Source organism: Carlito syrichta, unplaced genomic scaffold (assembly GCF_000164805.1).
Source record: "Carlito syrichta isolate Samal-C Ts95f unplaced genomic scaffold, Tarsius_syrichta-2.0.1 Scaffold303114, whole genome shotgun sequence".
Lineage (NCBI taxonomy): Eukaryota > Metazoa > Chordata > Mammalia > Primates > Tarsiidae > Carlito > Carlito syrichta.
Window position 1 is genome coordinate 116,880 of NW_007247210.1, and position 15,909 is coordinate 132,788.

General features: G+C 50.3%; 1 protein-coding gene across 1 annotated transcript in view; it reads right to left on the reverse strand.

Moving 5' to 3' along the window:
* TVP23A (trans-golgi network vesicle protein 23 homolog A) overlaps positions 1-13,192 on the reverse strand; it is a gene marked incomplete at its 5' end in the record, with an annotated part of 24,336 nt that extends 11,144 nt beyond the window's left edge. The window contains one exon of the mRNA XM_021712178.1: positions 13,158-13,192. Coding sequence (XP_021567853.1) covers positions 13,158-13,192 — 35 coding nt within the window. The remainder of the gene's footprint in view (positions 1-13,157) is intronic.
* Between the last annotated feature and the right edge of the window lie 2,717 nt (positions 13,193-15,909).

Genomic DNA, 15,909 nt, shown 5'->3' on the forward strand with positions numbered 1-15,909 from the left:
GAGTTTGCCAGATGCTTTTTCTTTTTTTTTTTTTTTGAGTTGGAGTCTCACTCTGTCGCCCAGACTGGAGTGCAGTGACCGCTCGCGGGCACCGCAGTCTCGACCTGCTGGGCTCCGACGATCCTTCCACCTCAGCCTTCCAAGTAGCTGGAACTACAGGCGTGTGCTACCACAACCAGCACATTTTTTGATTTATTGTAGAGATGAGGTCTCGCCAAGTTGCCCAGGCAGGTCTCGAACCCGTGGGCTCAGGCAATCCACTCACCTCAGCCTCCCAAGTTGCGGGAATACAGGCTGAGCCACCGAGCCCAGCTGCCAGATGCCTTTTGAAATAGGCAGAAACCAAGCCCACAGGTGACCTGTCTGTAGTCAAAGAAAGAAAGAAATAAAATTTAGACCTAGAAATTCCCAACTGAGAAAGTAGCCATCCCAGCTGGATGCATGAGAAAAATTCCAGAAAGCAGGCCCTTTCTTCTGGGCTTACCAGTTCCTCTGCAAAAAAAAAGAGGGAGGGAGGGACACCCCTCTATGAAGTACCAATCCCAATTCTGGCCATACATGGCCAGCAGCCACCAGAGTCCAGGTTCACATTCCTGCTCCACCCTGCAGGGCAGTCCTGGACAAGGTACCAACCCACTTGGAGCTTCGCGTCCCTATCTGTAAAATGGGAGGATGACTTGCAGCTCTGACGCCTGTGATGCCCGATCAGAGGGAGCCCGCAAGTGGCCGTGCCTCCTGTCACTCTCCTTACTGTTGACTCATTCATCGTCAAGATTTTTGAGAACGGAAGGAGGAGAAAAGAACCTTGACCAGTGACCCTCTTCTTGGATGTCTTTGACAGACAGAGGCTTCTCCCCATTGTAAAAAATAAGCGGGGTGTTACTATCATCGCTTCAGTGGTGACACTCACTGACAGGTGGCTTCTGGGTTCACAGTGGCATGCCACCATGCAGATCCTGGTGCAAAGGACCCCCAAGTGCCAGGAGAGACAGCTAAGATGGCGTCTCCTCTGTGTCTCCTGGGAGGAGATAACACAGGACCACCCCCCCCACAAGCTGTACTTCAGCAACCCCTAGGTGATTCATATGCGAGTGACCATCGAAGAGCCCACCTCTGTTCTATTCGCCTTCCTTCCTTCCTCTCCTTCCTCCCTTCCTTTTTTTGAGTTGGGGTCTCACTCCGTCACCCAGGCTGGAATGCAGTAGCACAATTATAGCTCACCACAGCCTCAACCACCTGGGCTCAGACGATCCTCCTGCCTCAGACTTCCAAGTACCTGGTACTCCAGGTGTGTGCCACCATGCCTAGCTAATTTTTTTATTTTTTTGTACAGATGAGGTTGTGCTATGTTGTCCACGCTGATCTTGAACTCCTGGACTCAAGCAATCATCCCACCCTGGCCTCCCAAGGTGTTGGGATTACAGGCATGAGCGACTGTGCCTGGACCTCTGTTCAATTTTCAAGAGAAACTCAGTTTCAGGAGCAAAGAGGAAAGGATTTAAGAAGCCCAAGCCTAAGAAAACAAAGGTTCCCAGAAACCCTGCAGAAACCCTGGAGGCCTGCGCTCACCCAGGGCTGAACCGTCTGGGCTGAATCTGATTTTCTTCCCAGAATGATCCATCGATAGGGTTCTTCCAACTCTGACTTCTTGCTTCAAATGGCACCCCTGATGTCTGAGCCGGGTCAAGCAGGGACTTGGACTGCCGGGATGTCTGTAGGGGCTGACTGCGAAGTGCTTGGTTTCCATGGAAAGGTCAGCACCATAGAGGTTTATGTGTGGAAGTGAATGAAAGAACAGGCTGATCGCCACAGGTTTTCCCCCTGGTTTCTGTTCTCTGTTTCTTTTTTAGAGACATTTTGACTTCAGAGTGGAAGTGTGAGCCCCCAGGGACGAGGTGGCAGGCCCCTGTATGCTCAGGCCAGGCCGGGCCTTGTGTGCAAATCCTCACCCCCACCCTCCGCCCCCAGCACTGCTTGGCTTGTGGCTACATCATCTCAGTCTCTGCCACGTTCTCAGGACATGTTGTGGTAATGCTCCACTTTTCCAGTACCAGTTCTGTCTTGGTCCGTTCTGTGCTGAAGGCTGGATAATCGTCAAACAATGGAAACTTATTTCTCACAGCTCTGGAGGCTGGGAAATCCAAGATCAAGGCACCGGCACGTCTGGTGTCTGGGGAAGGCCTGGTCTCCGCTCCCAAGATGGTGCCTCGAACTTGGGTCCTCTGGAGCCTCACACGGCAGAAGAACAGATGAGCTAAGAGGACTACTCCCACAAGCTCCTTTGTAAAGGCACTGGACCACCCATGAGGGCAGAGCCCCATGGCCCAGTCACCACTGAGAGAGCCCACCTCCTAATACTGTTACAGCCAATCAAATCTCAGCACGTGTTTGAGAGGGGGCAAACACTCGAACCACTGCAGCCAGCAATCCCGGATGTCAGTTGGCTTGTCACCACATCACTGCTGTCCCTGCCTTTGTTCCATGTGGCCTTTTCCCTGTATCTCTGTCTTCATATGTCCTTGTGGGACTCCTGTCATATAGGTGCCCACCACACCCCAGTATGAGCTCGTGTTAATCACACTGCAAAAAACCTATTTCTGAGTAAGGTCAAATTCTGAGGGGGTGAGGACTTCAACAGATGCTTTTGGGAAGACTCATTTCAATCCCAACATCTATCTGGGGACAAAGAAGCCCAAAGAGACAAACGTGGCGGGAAGGGGACATTGAGCTGCTTTACACATGAAGACACTAGTGCTCAGAAGTAGCACCGCTGCCCAGAGTGGGAGCCAAGCAGTAGTTGTGTACGCTGGGAGCGGGCTGGGTGAGGGCACCCTGCTCGGGGGGAGTGTGTTAGTGTTGAAACCCGCTCCCAGGCGCCACCCCAGCAGCATCCCCTGGTGGGATCTGTGTCTGCACGGAGAGGCTGCCTGCCCTTCCCAGTCTGCATGACAGCGCCCTGCGGGCTGGCAGCTGCCCTGAGTGGCAGAGTCAGCACAAGGCCTGGGGGCCACGCTCACTCTCAACCCCCAGTTTCGAGGCTGCCCTGGAACCCCCAGATCAACCCCACTGGGCTTGACCACGGGGCCTGACAGTGAATGCAACAGGCGATCCCAGATTGTGGGCTCTGACCTCCCTTCTCCACTCAAAGCAGCCAGGGCTCCAGGCAGACTCCAGGTACTGATGGAGGAATATATCCCATGAGGCTGGGACATAGACATGTTCCAGATAGCCAGGAAGCTGCCAAAACACCACAAGACTCAGAAGCCACCGAAGAAGCTCCCACTGGCCAATGATGGGACATTAGAGTAGCAACAAGAACCTGTCTTCACCCATGAGTTTGTGTGACACTTTAAACCCTGGTCACCTTGTGGAGGATGAAGGGAACTAACTTGTTACTTTGAAAATTGAGTCATCAGTGGCTTCTGTCTTGACCCCTCTCTCTTCCTCTTCCCCTCGTTCTCCCTGGGGTAAGCCAGCTGCCCAATTGGGAGGAGACCACACAGCAAGGAACTGAGGCTTCCAGTCAGCAGCCATGTGAGGGCGCCATTTTGGATGCTGCTCCTCCCGCCCCAGTCAAGCCTTCAGAGGACGGCAACCCCCTGAAACCTTGAGCCAGAACTATGTAGATACACTGCTCTGATTCCGATGTAAATGTTTGCTGTCTGAAGCTGGTAAACTGGGGATTCCATCATGCAGCCACAGCTCACTACAGTCTCTAAAGCTGAAGAGTTTTAACTCTGTATCAGGCATGCTGTGTTTTGTCAGGTGGCTTGAAAGGACGGGAAGGACAAGGAGAGTGAGATTCCTCTAAGACACAGATGGTGAGATGAGGAGTCACAGGCTTACTTGAGGAGAGCTGGGGCTGAGGGGATGAGGCCGTGAGGACGGCTGCACTAACTCACCTCTTTCAAACACGAGACTCAGAGTTATCAACTGAAAGAGAGAAAAGAGCAGAGAGCCCAAGACTGACTCTCCAGAAGCCTGGAGCAGAGGTCAGGCAGCAGGAAAGCACTAAACGCAGGTAGCTGCTCACAGAGACTGAAGAAGTCGCAGGAACACTTACCATGTGTTTTTACCCTTGCTCTGAGTGGGGTGCCTTTTTTGTCTTTTTTGGTATTGGAAGTAGAAAGTTGAAGGCACCTGCTTTTTTTTCGGAAGAGCAACTAGATTCTGCTGGAAACTAGCCAAGATCTGAAGGCATCACATATTGGCTTGGGTCTGTACTTGGCTCATGGGAGCTTCTGCTTTCTCATCTGCTGAACGGAAAGAGTCCTGTCTTTCTGTTTTTTTTTTTTTGAGTTGGAGTCTCACTCTGCCACCCAGGATGTAGTGCAGTGGCACACTCACAGCCACCCCAGCGTCAACCTGCTGGTCTCCGGCGATCCTTCTGCCTCAGCCTTCCAAGTAGCTGGAACTACAGGCATGCGCTACCATGCCCAGCTATTTTTTTATTATTTATTTATTATAGAGACAAGGCCTCGCCAAGGTGCCCAGGCTGGTCTTGAACCTACAGGCTCAGGCAATCCACTTGCCTCTGCCTCCCAACATACTAGGATTACAGGCTGAGCCACTGAGCCTGGCCTCTGGCCTCCCTGCATTTTTATTCTTGGCCATTTTGGTGTTTCTGGAATGAGGATGTGTCCACCCATGGATGGAAATATTTAATATCATGTTTATTTCCCAACCCTACCTTTTAAAAATTTTTTTGAAAGTCGAGAAAGATTTATTAAGCAGGAGAGGCAGTACACTCCAGAGAATTAGGAACAGGCTCGAGTACAAGAGTGGCTCAAGAGCCCCCAGCCCTATCTTAAAATGTGTGGCATTCTAGAAACAACAGCCGTCCGTGGGAAAGCCTAACTTGGGGTTGTTTAATGGAGAACTGAGTGAAGTCATCGTATTAATTCGTTCCGAAGATCCTGAATCACTGCCGCAGCCTGGGCCATGGGAGTCTTGGCAGGTGAGTTCTTCATTCTTTGAGAACAGCCTGTGACTGTTCTGGGATGGCTGTTACAGTGATCCTGCATTTGGTGCAACAGTGGGATGTCCCAGATCCATCCCGGCTGGCTTGGAGTCAAGTCCTCTCTAAGTAAAGTCCTGGGTTCTTCGAAAGGCGAAGAAAATGAAAGGCCAAGGTCTGGGGGCTGGGACTGAAGATAAGTGGTGGTGGGGGGGCAAAGACTCCATTTCTGGGCCGCCTCTAGGAGTGACAGAGCTCAAAAGAAGAAAACGTACTTTTAGAGTACAATACCAGCTCTGCAGTGTCTCTGCAAGAATCCTAACCTGGATCTAATCCTGAGAAACATCAGACAGACCCTGGTGAAGACACAGTCCTCAAAATAGCAGGCCTTTACTCTTCAAACACATCCATGTCAGGCCGGGCATGGTGACTCACGCTGGTAATCCCAGTTTGTTTGGAGGCCAAGGCAGGAGGACTGTTTAAACCTAGGAGTTCAAGACCAGCCAGGGAAACACAGGGAGGCCTCGTCTCCACAAAAAATAAAAAAACTAGCCAGGTATGGTGGCAGGTACCTGCAGTCCCAGCTACTCAGGAGGCTGAGGCGGGAGGGTCGCCTGAGCGGTGATCAGGCCACTGCACTCCAGCCTGGGTGACAGAATGAAACCTCGACTCAAAAGTAAAAAAAAAGAAATGTTAAAGTTCTAAGGACAAGTCTGGGTAGCGGACAGAAAAAGAGTGGTGTATGCAAAGGCCAGGGAATGAGCAGGAACAGGGGGACCCAGGGTCAGTGACCTCAGATGTCCACGTGCAGGGCCTGGCACTGGGGCTGGTCTATCACAGATAGGTCCCTCAGCTGCCTGGCAGTGGCTTCAAGAGGTTTAGGAAAAAACTTCGGCTTCGGGGAGGAATTCCAACTCGTGAGCTCTCATTCTCCTAGAAACGTGGTAGAAATGCTATCGCTGGGGTAATATCTTCTCCCCACTCTTTCCAGGGGTGGGGTGGGGGGTTGCAAACGCAGGTGTCCAGGGGCCCGGCAGAGCTAGTGAATAAGCCAACTAGCTGGGCGAGGCTGAGGCTCAGCTGGAGGGGGCGGGCGCCCACACAACTCCAGCCCATCCTCTGGCTCTGACAGCTTTGCAAAAGAGGCTAGCAGTCAGATTTTAAAAATAATCATTTATTGAGGTGAAATTCACATCCTGTAAAATTAACCATTTTAAAGTGAACAATTCGGTGGCACGAAGTGAACATGTCACACTGTTGTTCCAAACATTTCCATCAGGCCAAAGTCACACCCCATGCCCATCATCCCTGCCTTCTGGCTCCGGCAACCACCAATCGGCTCCTCTCTTAGAGGGTTCTTCTAGCCTGAGCCATCCAGATTGTTAATGTAATTCCCTCCCATTCCCTCCCACCTTTTTTTTTAGTCAGGGTCTCACTCTGTTGCCCAGGCTGAATGCAGTGGCAGGCACGATCATGGCTCATCACAGCCTTGACTTCCCGGGCTCAAGTAATCCTTCCACCTCAGCTTCTCGAGTAACTGGGACTACAGGTGCATGACACCATGCCAGGCCAAATTTTTTTTGAGCTTTTTTTTTTTTTTTTTTTTGAGTTGGAGTCTCACTCTATTGCCCAGACTGGAGTGCAGTGGCACACTCATGGCCACCCCAGCATCGACCTACTGGGTTCTGGTGATCCTTTCACCTCAGCCTTCCAAGTAGCTGAAACTACAGGCGCGCACTACTACTCCCGGCTAATTTTTTTATTTATTGTAGAGGCGAAGTCTTGCCAAATTGCCCAGGCTGGTCTTGAACCCTGGGCTCAGGCAATCCTGCTGCCTTGGCCTCCCAAAGTGCTGGGAATACAGGCATGAGCTACCATGCCTGGTCTCCCATTTTTATTCTTATTTCTTCTTTTTTTTGAGACAAGGTTTCTGTTTCCCAGCCTGGAGTGCAATGGTGTGATTGTGGCTCACTGCAGCCCTGAACCCCCAGGCTAAAGCAATCTTCCCACCTCACCCTCCTGAGTAGCTGGGATTTCAGGTACATACCACCACGCCTGGGTGATTTTTAAAATTTTTTGTAGAGTTGTCTAGGTTGGTTTTCCAATTTTTAAGTTTAAATTCAGATTCATTTGAAATACCACCCGGGCCTAAGAGAACATGTCTGAGACTTGGAGTCAGTGGGGTGACTATCGCTTTGTTATTTCTAAAGTATTTTAAAGTCCAGGGGAGAGATACAGCACACTCTAAAGCAGGGAAAATCCGAGGATCCGTGAACATGAGTTGCGCCATCTCTGAGTCATCCCGGAAGCCGCCCTGCTCCTAAATAAATGAAGAGTAAGCAGGTGATCATGAACCCCACCCCTGGGCTGAGCCCTCGCGTGAAGGGGCCTCGTTGGGGCCAGAGAAGGGTGGCCTGGGACCTCCCCCCGGTCTTCCAAGTTGGAGCTACTGAGCTGGTTAGTAAGGAAGCGGCACCAGCACCTCTTGCCAGAACATGGGGCTGAGCCTGTAGCAATATGGCAACATCTACCCACCCCCTCCCTGAGGAAGGACGGACATGGACACGGACACACACACACACACACATACACACACACACAAACACACACACACACGAGAGCCAGTGTGAGCCTTCCTACTCGTCCAGAGATGGGCTGTCTAGAAAAATATACCCAGTTGCTCAGGTCACATCAGCATCACATGGCAGGAGTCTCAGACCTCGTTTCCACACCTACAGGACTGAGCCCAAGACCCTGATGTCTCTCACCTTTTTGTTCTCTGGAACAACCTGGGGACACTGAAGAAGCTGAGACCCCGAGACCTGTGTCAGGACTCCCTGCCTTCTACCATCTCGTGCCCATCTCAGAAGCCCCAGCTGGTGCATCTGGGGCAGAGGCCGACAGGAGCCAAGTGCCTGGAGTGTCCCTGGAGGGCGGCCAGGCCAGGTCACTGGGATCTCTCCTGTAGCCCCCGTCACTGGCTTCTGACAGATCTCGCTGCTTCTGTCCTTGCCCTACAGACTGCACGGCAGTCACAGGCAGCCGTCCCACGTGTCAACCAGATCATTCCTCTCTCCTGTTCAAATATCCCTGAAGACTGCCCATCAAAGCAGACAAAATTCCAGATTCTCTCTTGGGATCTTCAAAACCCAGCATGATCCCTCTTTGACCAAATCTCTGACCGTCTCCTCATCGCACTCCCTGTACTGGCTCTGACAATCCCCAGAACACAACTCCCACCCCAGGGCCTTTGCACATGCTGCTTCCTCTGCCGGAACTCTCTTCCCATAGGTTTCCCCACACCTGGTTCGTCCTCCTCATCCAAGCTCTGGCTCCCATATTCCTCCTGGGACAGTGCTCTCTGAGCCCTCCCTGATCTGGGCGCCCGCCTGGGTCCGGTTTATCACATTCCCCTTTGCAGCACTCTCTGAAGCAGCCTTGTTTGGCTATTTGCTTACAGCTTTATTGTCTTCTCCCTAATTAAGACATCAGCTCCCTGAGGATAGGGACTTGGCCTGTCTGGTTTCTCTGTGTCCCCTAGACCAGTGCTTGGTACACAAAAGGTGCTTGAAAATTTTGGTTGATTTAGTGAAAATATGAATAAGCGAAAGGATAAACCAGTGATTCTCAGAGAGGATGGTGACTTGGGGTGTCCCCCAGCACTGTCTGGGGACATTTTTCTTGTCACAACTGGGGGCTGCTGCTTGCTGAGGTCAGAGGTGCTGTTAACCATCCTCTGATGCATAGGGTGCCCCCACAGCGCAGAAGGATCTGGTCACCAGTGTCAGTAGTGCCAACCTGGAATGAATGAATGAGTGGGTTAAGCACTCCAGGCCCATGGTGTCAAGCCGTAGTCCAAGACAACCTGCAGAATCAAGGAACCTGACCAACGTCCTCCCCCGTCCCCAGATGCCTCCCCAGATTGTGTAGGTCACAGGTCAGCAGAAATCACCACTCAGTGATTTTGTGGCGGGCACAGCTTACGCAACAACTTCATGTGAACGAGAGCTGTAAGTAAGAGGAAGCTGAGCTGCCTTAGATGTGAGGAGTTAATTTCAAAACATGCAATGCCGTGCCTTCATCAAAGAGAACTGAAATTGTCTAGTTCCTTGATTCAGTGGGTTATTTTCCTTGGTAATCATGCACCTTCCTTAAAATTCAACAATGGCTCTTGGTGGGACCTACTTGTGTGTTCCATTTCTATATTTTCTTTTTTGGGGGGGTTGGAGTCTCACTCCATTGCCCAGACTGGAGTGCAGTGGCACACTCATAGCCACCCCAGCATTGACCTGCTGAGCTCAGACGCTCCTTCCACCTCAGCCTTCCAAGTAGCCGGAACTACAGGCACACACTACCACACCCAGCTAATTTTTTGTTCCATTGTAGAGGTGAGGTCTCACCAAGTTGCCTGGGCTGGTCTTGAACCCACAGGCTCAGGCAATCCCCTCACCTCGGCCTCCCAAAGTGCTGGGATTACCAACTTGAGCCACTGTACCCGGCCCATTTCTATGTTTTCAAAATAGGTTTTAGAGGGCTGGCAACAGTATGACTTGTTTCCCAATGGCACAGGGGACAGGGGTTTAGGTGATAGGTCCTCACTCACAGAGGTGGGCAGACATCTTGGAAAAACAATAAAGAAAAACTAAAAGTCTTCTTCTCCTTGGGGTGTTGAGGCATGGCGTGTGCACAGGTGTGTGTGTGTGTGCACCAATCAGAGAGGTGCTCACATTGACTTCGAGAATAATGGGTAGCCACCAAGCTGCCACCTGTTCCATCACCTGCATCTTCTCCTTCCTCGCCCCCCTCCCGGCTTCCCTTGGGTCCGTGTCACACATGGAGGTGTTAGAAATGCTGAGTTCCCTCAAACACAAAGTTAACTCATCCAAATCGCAAAGAGAGGCCAGGTGCAGTGGCTCATCCCTGTAATCCCAGCACTTTGGGAGGCAGAGGTGAAAGGATTGCCTGAGCCCATGGGTTTGAGACCAGACTGGGCAACTTGGTGAGACCTTGTTTCTACAATAAATAAAAAAAAATTAGCCAGGCATGGTGGTGCATGCCCGTAGTTCCAGCTACTTGGAAGGCTAAGGTGGAAGGATTGCCTGAGCCCAGGAGGTTGAGGCTGCGGTGGCCATGAGCATGCCACTGCACTCCAGCCTGGGGACAGTGTGAGACTACTCAAAACAAAACAAAACTAATGGCAGAGAGAATAATCTGAATCAGAGACCTCGACCAGGGGTGATCTGGCCCCCAGGGGACATCTGGAATGTCTGGATATGTTTTGGATTGTCACAACTGCGGCATCTAGTGCATCTAGTGGGAAGGTGGAGGGCGCTGCCCCACAGCCTACAACCCCCAGGACAGGCGCCACCACACAGGGTCACCCAGGCCAAGACATCAACAGTGTCGAGGCTGGGAAACTGTCCCAAACAGCAGGACGATTCTGCCCTCTCATTCACATGAGGAAAATAGAGAGTCCTCCCACAGTAAGCACAGGACAGAAGCCCTCAACCTGCTGCCTCGCAGCCAAGCTTGTGTTGCACCCTGTCTGAGTATCTGGCCCCTCTAAGCACAATATGATAGAAGATACAGAGTCTAGAGTTAGATCCCAAGGTGCAAGTCCCTTCCTTAATTTTTTTTTTAAGAGACGGAGTCTTACAATGTTGCCCAGGCTGGTCTTGAACTCTGGGCCCAAGCGATCCTCCCAACTTGGCCTCCTCAGTGGCCAGGATTATAGGCCTGAGACTCCACACCCAGCTCAAATCCCCTCCTTGAAGTTAATAGCTGTGTGCCATTGGGCGAGTCACTCAACTCTCTCTCTGCCTCAGTTTCTTTAGCCTTGACTGATGAAATCCTAGTCCCTAGCTCCTAGCTTTGTAATGCAGAGGGAATGAAGTCTTCTAAGTAAACATTGGAACAGTGCCCGTATAGAGTACATGCTGGATAAGCGTTTGCAACTGTTATTTTTCATTCACTATAACTTCTCCCAAAAAGCAGCCAGCAATTTCATCAGGGCGCATTTTGACTTTTGTATCCAACATGGGAGGATAAATTAATTGTGGGAGACTTCTTGAAAGACTAAACATGGGGCAACCCCTTCGGGTCCCCTCCTACTGTGAGAGCTTTTCTGTCCTCTCAATAAATCCTGCTTTAAAAAAAAATAGAAAAGAAAGACGAAACATCACTTGATGGGGAGTTAGGGGTTTGCTGGGTAGTTTTTATTCATGTGATGTCTGCCTTAAGATCTGGCCCCACTAACACGTGACTTCCTGTAGCGTCTGAGACCAGAGGACAATGTTCTTCTCAATCTGACACACATGAAGCTGAATGAGGACCAACCAAGAAACACTGACCAAACCCCACAAACAAACCAGCTCTGACAACTGTGACCAAAATCAGATCCAAGAAGTCTGTCTAGGCCAGGAGGAAATCCTCCTACTTTGGGTGGGAACCATGGGAACCCATGACCTTTGGGTGAGGAAGGATTTTTGTGAAGACCATGCCTGGAGAGCATAAGCATAACTTTCCACAGGCAGAACAGCTCCCAAGTCCAGGGAGAATCCCAGTGTGGTGTCCTGTCCCAGCTAAGGACATGCCTCCGCTCAGCTCAGAACCTGGAAGTCACGCTCATGATCAGAATACTAGGTACCAGCAGTTCGAAATCAGCCTGGACAACATAGCAAGACTCCATCGGGGACATGAGGGGCCCTGCTGGGCTTGCTGTAGACATTTGTCACCTCATTTAGTCCTATTTATACAACCTTATCATAGAGCCAACATCGTCCCCATTTTACAGATGAGAAAACTGGGATCTGGAAGGTGCCCTGGTTGCTGTTCAAGTTCAAGGTCACTGTGAGTTAGGGGTTAACTAACTGGGCTGAAGCACGCTCACCTGGGAATGACCCAGGTCTCCCTTTGCAAAGAGGTTCCTTGGGGACTGTTGGGTCTGCCTGCTCACTGTACGGATGGGAGGGATTGAGAGCCAGCAAGCAGGCCTAGGGCCTGGGTGAACAGAATCATGGAAAAGCCTGGTGGGAAACCGAGGCTGTAGCTTCTGCAGTTCAAGGTGGTCCACAGCACTTTGGCTCTCACCCGAGACACCACACAAGGCCTGTGTAGGCGGCAGAGTGGAAGGAGCTGTGTGCAGGCCAGGGGCCGGATCTCCTAATGATTGCGATGCTGTGTCCCGGCCTCATATCCTTCTAGAGGGCCAAGAAACACTGAGGTGTCTGCCAGCTCTCACGTGGTACTCCACCGTGGGGGTGTGGTCACTTGGCTGGGGAACGGTGCGCACGAGATCCAGACCCAGGTCTGTCTGACCTAAAGCCTAGGCGTCCCTGCTCCCCAAGGCAGCTGGAAGCCCCAAACACTTGCTCAACGTCAGCCTGCAACACAGCATGGCTAAAACAGAGTCACTCTACAGCCCAGCAATTCCACTCCTACGTGTGTGCCCAAAAGAACAGAAAACATCTGCCCACAAAAAACACGCACACAAATGTTCACAACAACTTTAATCCTAAGAAGCAAAAGGCAGAAACAACTCAAATGCCCACAGGCTTATGAATGGATAAACAATGTGTGGTATATCTATACAATGGATGATGTATTAAGCCATAAAAAGGAATGAAAAGCTGATAAATATCAAAGCATGGATGAGCCTGGAAACCATCATACCAAGCGAAAGAAGCCAGACAAAAGGCTACACGTACTGTACAGTTTTATGTGTCAAGTAGACTGGGCTAGGGGATGCTCAGAGAGCTGGTAAAATGTTATTTCTGGGTGTGTCTGTGAGCATGTTTCCAGAAAAAACTAGCCTTTGAATGGGTAGACTGAGAAAAGAAGTCCCACCCTGATGGATTCAAGGAGGCCTCCTCCAATTCCTCAAGGGCCTGAGTAGAACGAAGGGGTGGAAAGAGAGGGAATCTGTTCTCTCTGCAGGAGCCGGGATATCCCTCTTCTGCTCTGATCAGAGCTCCCGGTTGGGGGCCTTTGGACCTTGGTTCCAGGACTTTCAGATTCACAATGAGGCTTACACCATTGGCTCCCCAGCTCCCAGGCCTTCGGGCTTGGATGGGAACTACACAGCAGCTTTCTTGGGCCCCCAGCCTGTGGGAGGCAGATCGTGGGACTTCACAGCCTCCATAATCCTGTGGACCAATCCCTCACTAGAAATCTCCTTCTGGCCAGGTGCAGTGGCTCACACCTGGAATCCCAGCCCTTTGGGAGGCTGAGGCAGGAGGACCACTTGCACCCAGGAGTTCGAGACCAGCCTAGAAAACATGGTGAAACTCCGTCCCTACAAAAAAGTAAAAAACGTAGCTGGTGTGGTGATACGTGCCTATGGGCCCAGCTACATGGGAAGCTGAGGTGGAAGGCTTGCCTGAGCCCAGAGGTTGAGGCTACGGTGAGCCATGATGGTGCCACTGCACTCCAGCCCAGGCAACAGAGTGAGACCCTGACTCAAAAAAAAAAAAAAACTCTCTTTCTATGTATTTACATATATGTTGGTTCTGTTTTTTCTGTCGGTCCCTAATACAGATTTCATTTATATAAATGTTCCTATAAATTTACAATAGGCAAATATATAGGGACAGAAAGTAGACTAGTGGTTGTCAGGGGCTTGGGGAGGGGGAAGATGGGATGGGCTGCTTAATGGGCACAGGGCTGTCATTTGGGGTGATGACAAACTTCTGGAACTAGATAGTGGTGATGGCTGCACCACCTTGCGAATGTACCAAAACCAAACTGAATTGCACACTTTAAAAGGGTCAATTCATGGTACTGAATTATATTTCAAATCACACACACATAAAATGATGCTGAAAGCATAAGCAGCAAAAGTAAAAATAGATCCCTGGAACTTCATTACTTTAAAGCTTCTGTGCATCAAAGGACGCAGTCAACAGAGTACAAGGGCAACCTCCAGAATGGGAAAAAATATTTGCAAACACATATCTGATAAGAAGTTAATATCCAAAATAGACAGAGAACTCAACAACAAAAAGATCAAATAACCTGATTTTTAAAATGGGCAAAGGAGTTGAACAGACATTTCTTCAAAAATGATATATAAGTGAAGCTGGGTGGGGTGGCTCATGCCTGTAATCCCAGCACTTTGGGAGGCTGAGGGGGAGGGTTGCTTGAGCCCAGTTGTTCAAGACCAGCCTAGGCAACACAGTAATACCTCATCTCTACAAAATCAAAAGTAAAAAAAGTTAGCCAAGCATAATGGTGTGCACCTGTAGCCCCAGCTACTTGGAAGGCTGAGGCAGAAGGATTGCTTGAGCACAGGGGTTTGAGGCTGTGTTGAGCTGTGATTGTACCACTGCACTCCAATCTGGGCAGCAGAGAGAGACCCCAGTTAAAAATTTTTTTAAAAGATATATAAATGAGCACCAAGCACATGAAAAGATGCTCTGCATACTAGCCATGAAGGAAACACCAGTCTAAACCAGCGTGATACCCGTGCATGCCCATCAGGATGGCTGCCATCAAAAACACCGAAGATGATAACATCAGCAAGGATGCGGTGCAATTGGAACCCTGTACCCAGTTGGTGAGACAGTAGCATGCGCAACTGATGGGGAAAACAGTACAGAGGTTCCTCAAAAACTTAAAAATAGAACTACCATCTGATCCCGCAAGCCCATTTCTGGGTGCGCAGCCACAATTACGACCACGGCAGAGTCTCAAGGAGGCATGTGCACACCCATGTCCCTGCAGCACTGGTCACAATAGCAAGAGGTGGCGGCAACGTAAGCGTCTAGGGACAGAGGAATAAACAAAACATGGCATATTCATGGATGGAACGGTGTTCCATCTTGCAGAGAAAGTGCATTCTGGCACACACCATGATGGGGATGAACTCGAGGACACCATGCTAAGAGAACAAGCCAGTCACAAAAGGGCAAACACCGTATGACTGTGATGAGGTGACTAGTCAGACTCATAGGGACAGAAAGTAGAATGGTGGTTGCCAGGGATGAGGGAGGGACAGTTATTTAATGGCACAGAGTTTCAGTTTTGAGATGAAAAAGTTCTGTTTCATGTCAATGTGGCTATCCTTAATACTAACCACACAATTAAAAATGACAAAGATGGAATTTTATGTCGTGTTTTTCATACTTTTTTTCTGAGTCGGAGTCTCACTCTGTCCCCCAGGCAGGAGTGCAGTAGCACGCTCATGGCCACCGCAGCCTCGACCTCCTGTGCTCAGGCGATCTTCCCACTTCAGCCTCCCAAGTAGCCGAGACTACAGGTGCGTACCACCACGCCTAGCTAATTTTTTAATTTTTGTAGAGACAAGGTCTCACTATGTTGCCTAGGCTGGTCTTGAACTCCTGGGCTCAAGCAATTCTCAGCCTCCCCAAGTGCTGGGATTACAGGTGTGAGCCACCGCACCCAGCCTGTTTTAAAATCACAATTTAAAAAAAGAAATAAAAAGTCAGTCCTCTGGGGGAAAACAGGGGGCACAGCTAACATTTCCTCCACGCGCCCAGCTGTGCCGGAGAATCACATCCTCCTCTGATCCTGTGAAATGCCCTCCCTTGGTCCCTTCCCCCACAACACTGTATGTCACTGACTTGGAACCAGAGACGGGAAGAGCAGGGATCACGCCTCCATCCCTGGGGCTCAGTCCAACACCTGGTCTCCAGTGGACATTGGGTAAATATTTACTGAGTAAATTGTATAGCAACCATGCGGGAAATCAGGCTGGTGCAATGATCCCCATTTTACTGAGGGGACAATGGAGGCTCAGTAAGGCCAGGTGACCTGTCCAACATCACAAAGCCAGCAAGGTGCGAAGCAAGAGGGGGACCAATATCCCAGACTGCTGGCCTAAACCCTTCCATGACATTGCCTCCCTTCAAGGTCAATCTGGAATCTACTCCCACAGGGAATTAACAGAGACCATTTTCACTCTCTGTTCATGATTTTTGGTTGTTTTGGATCAT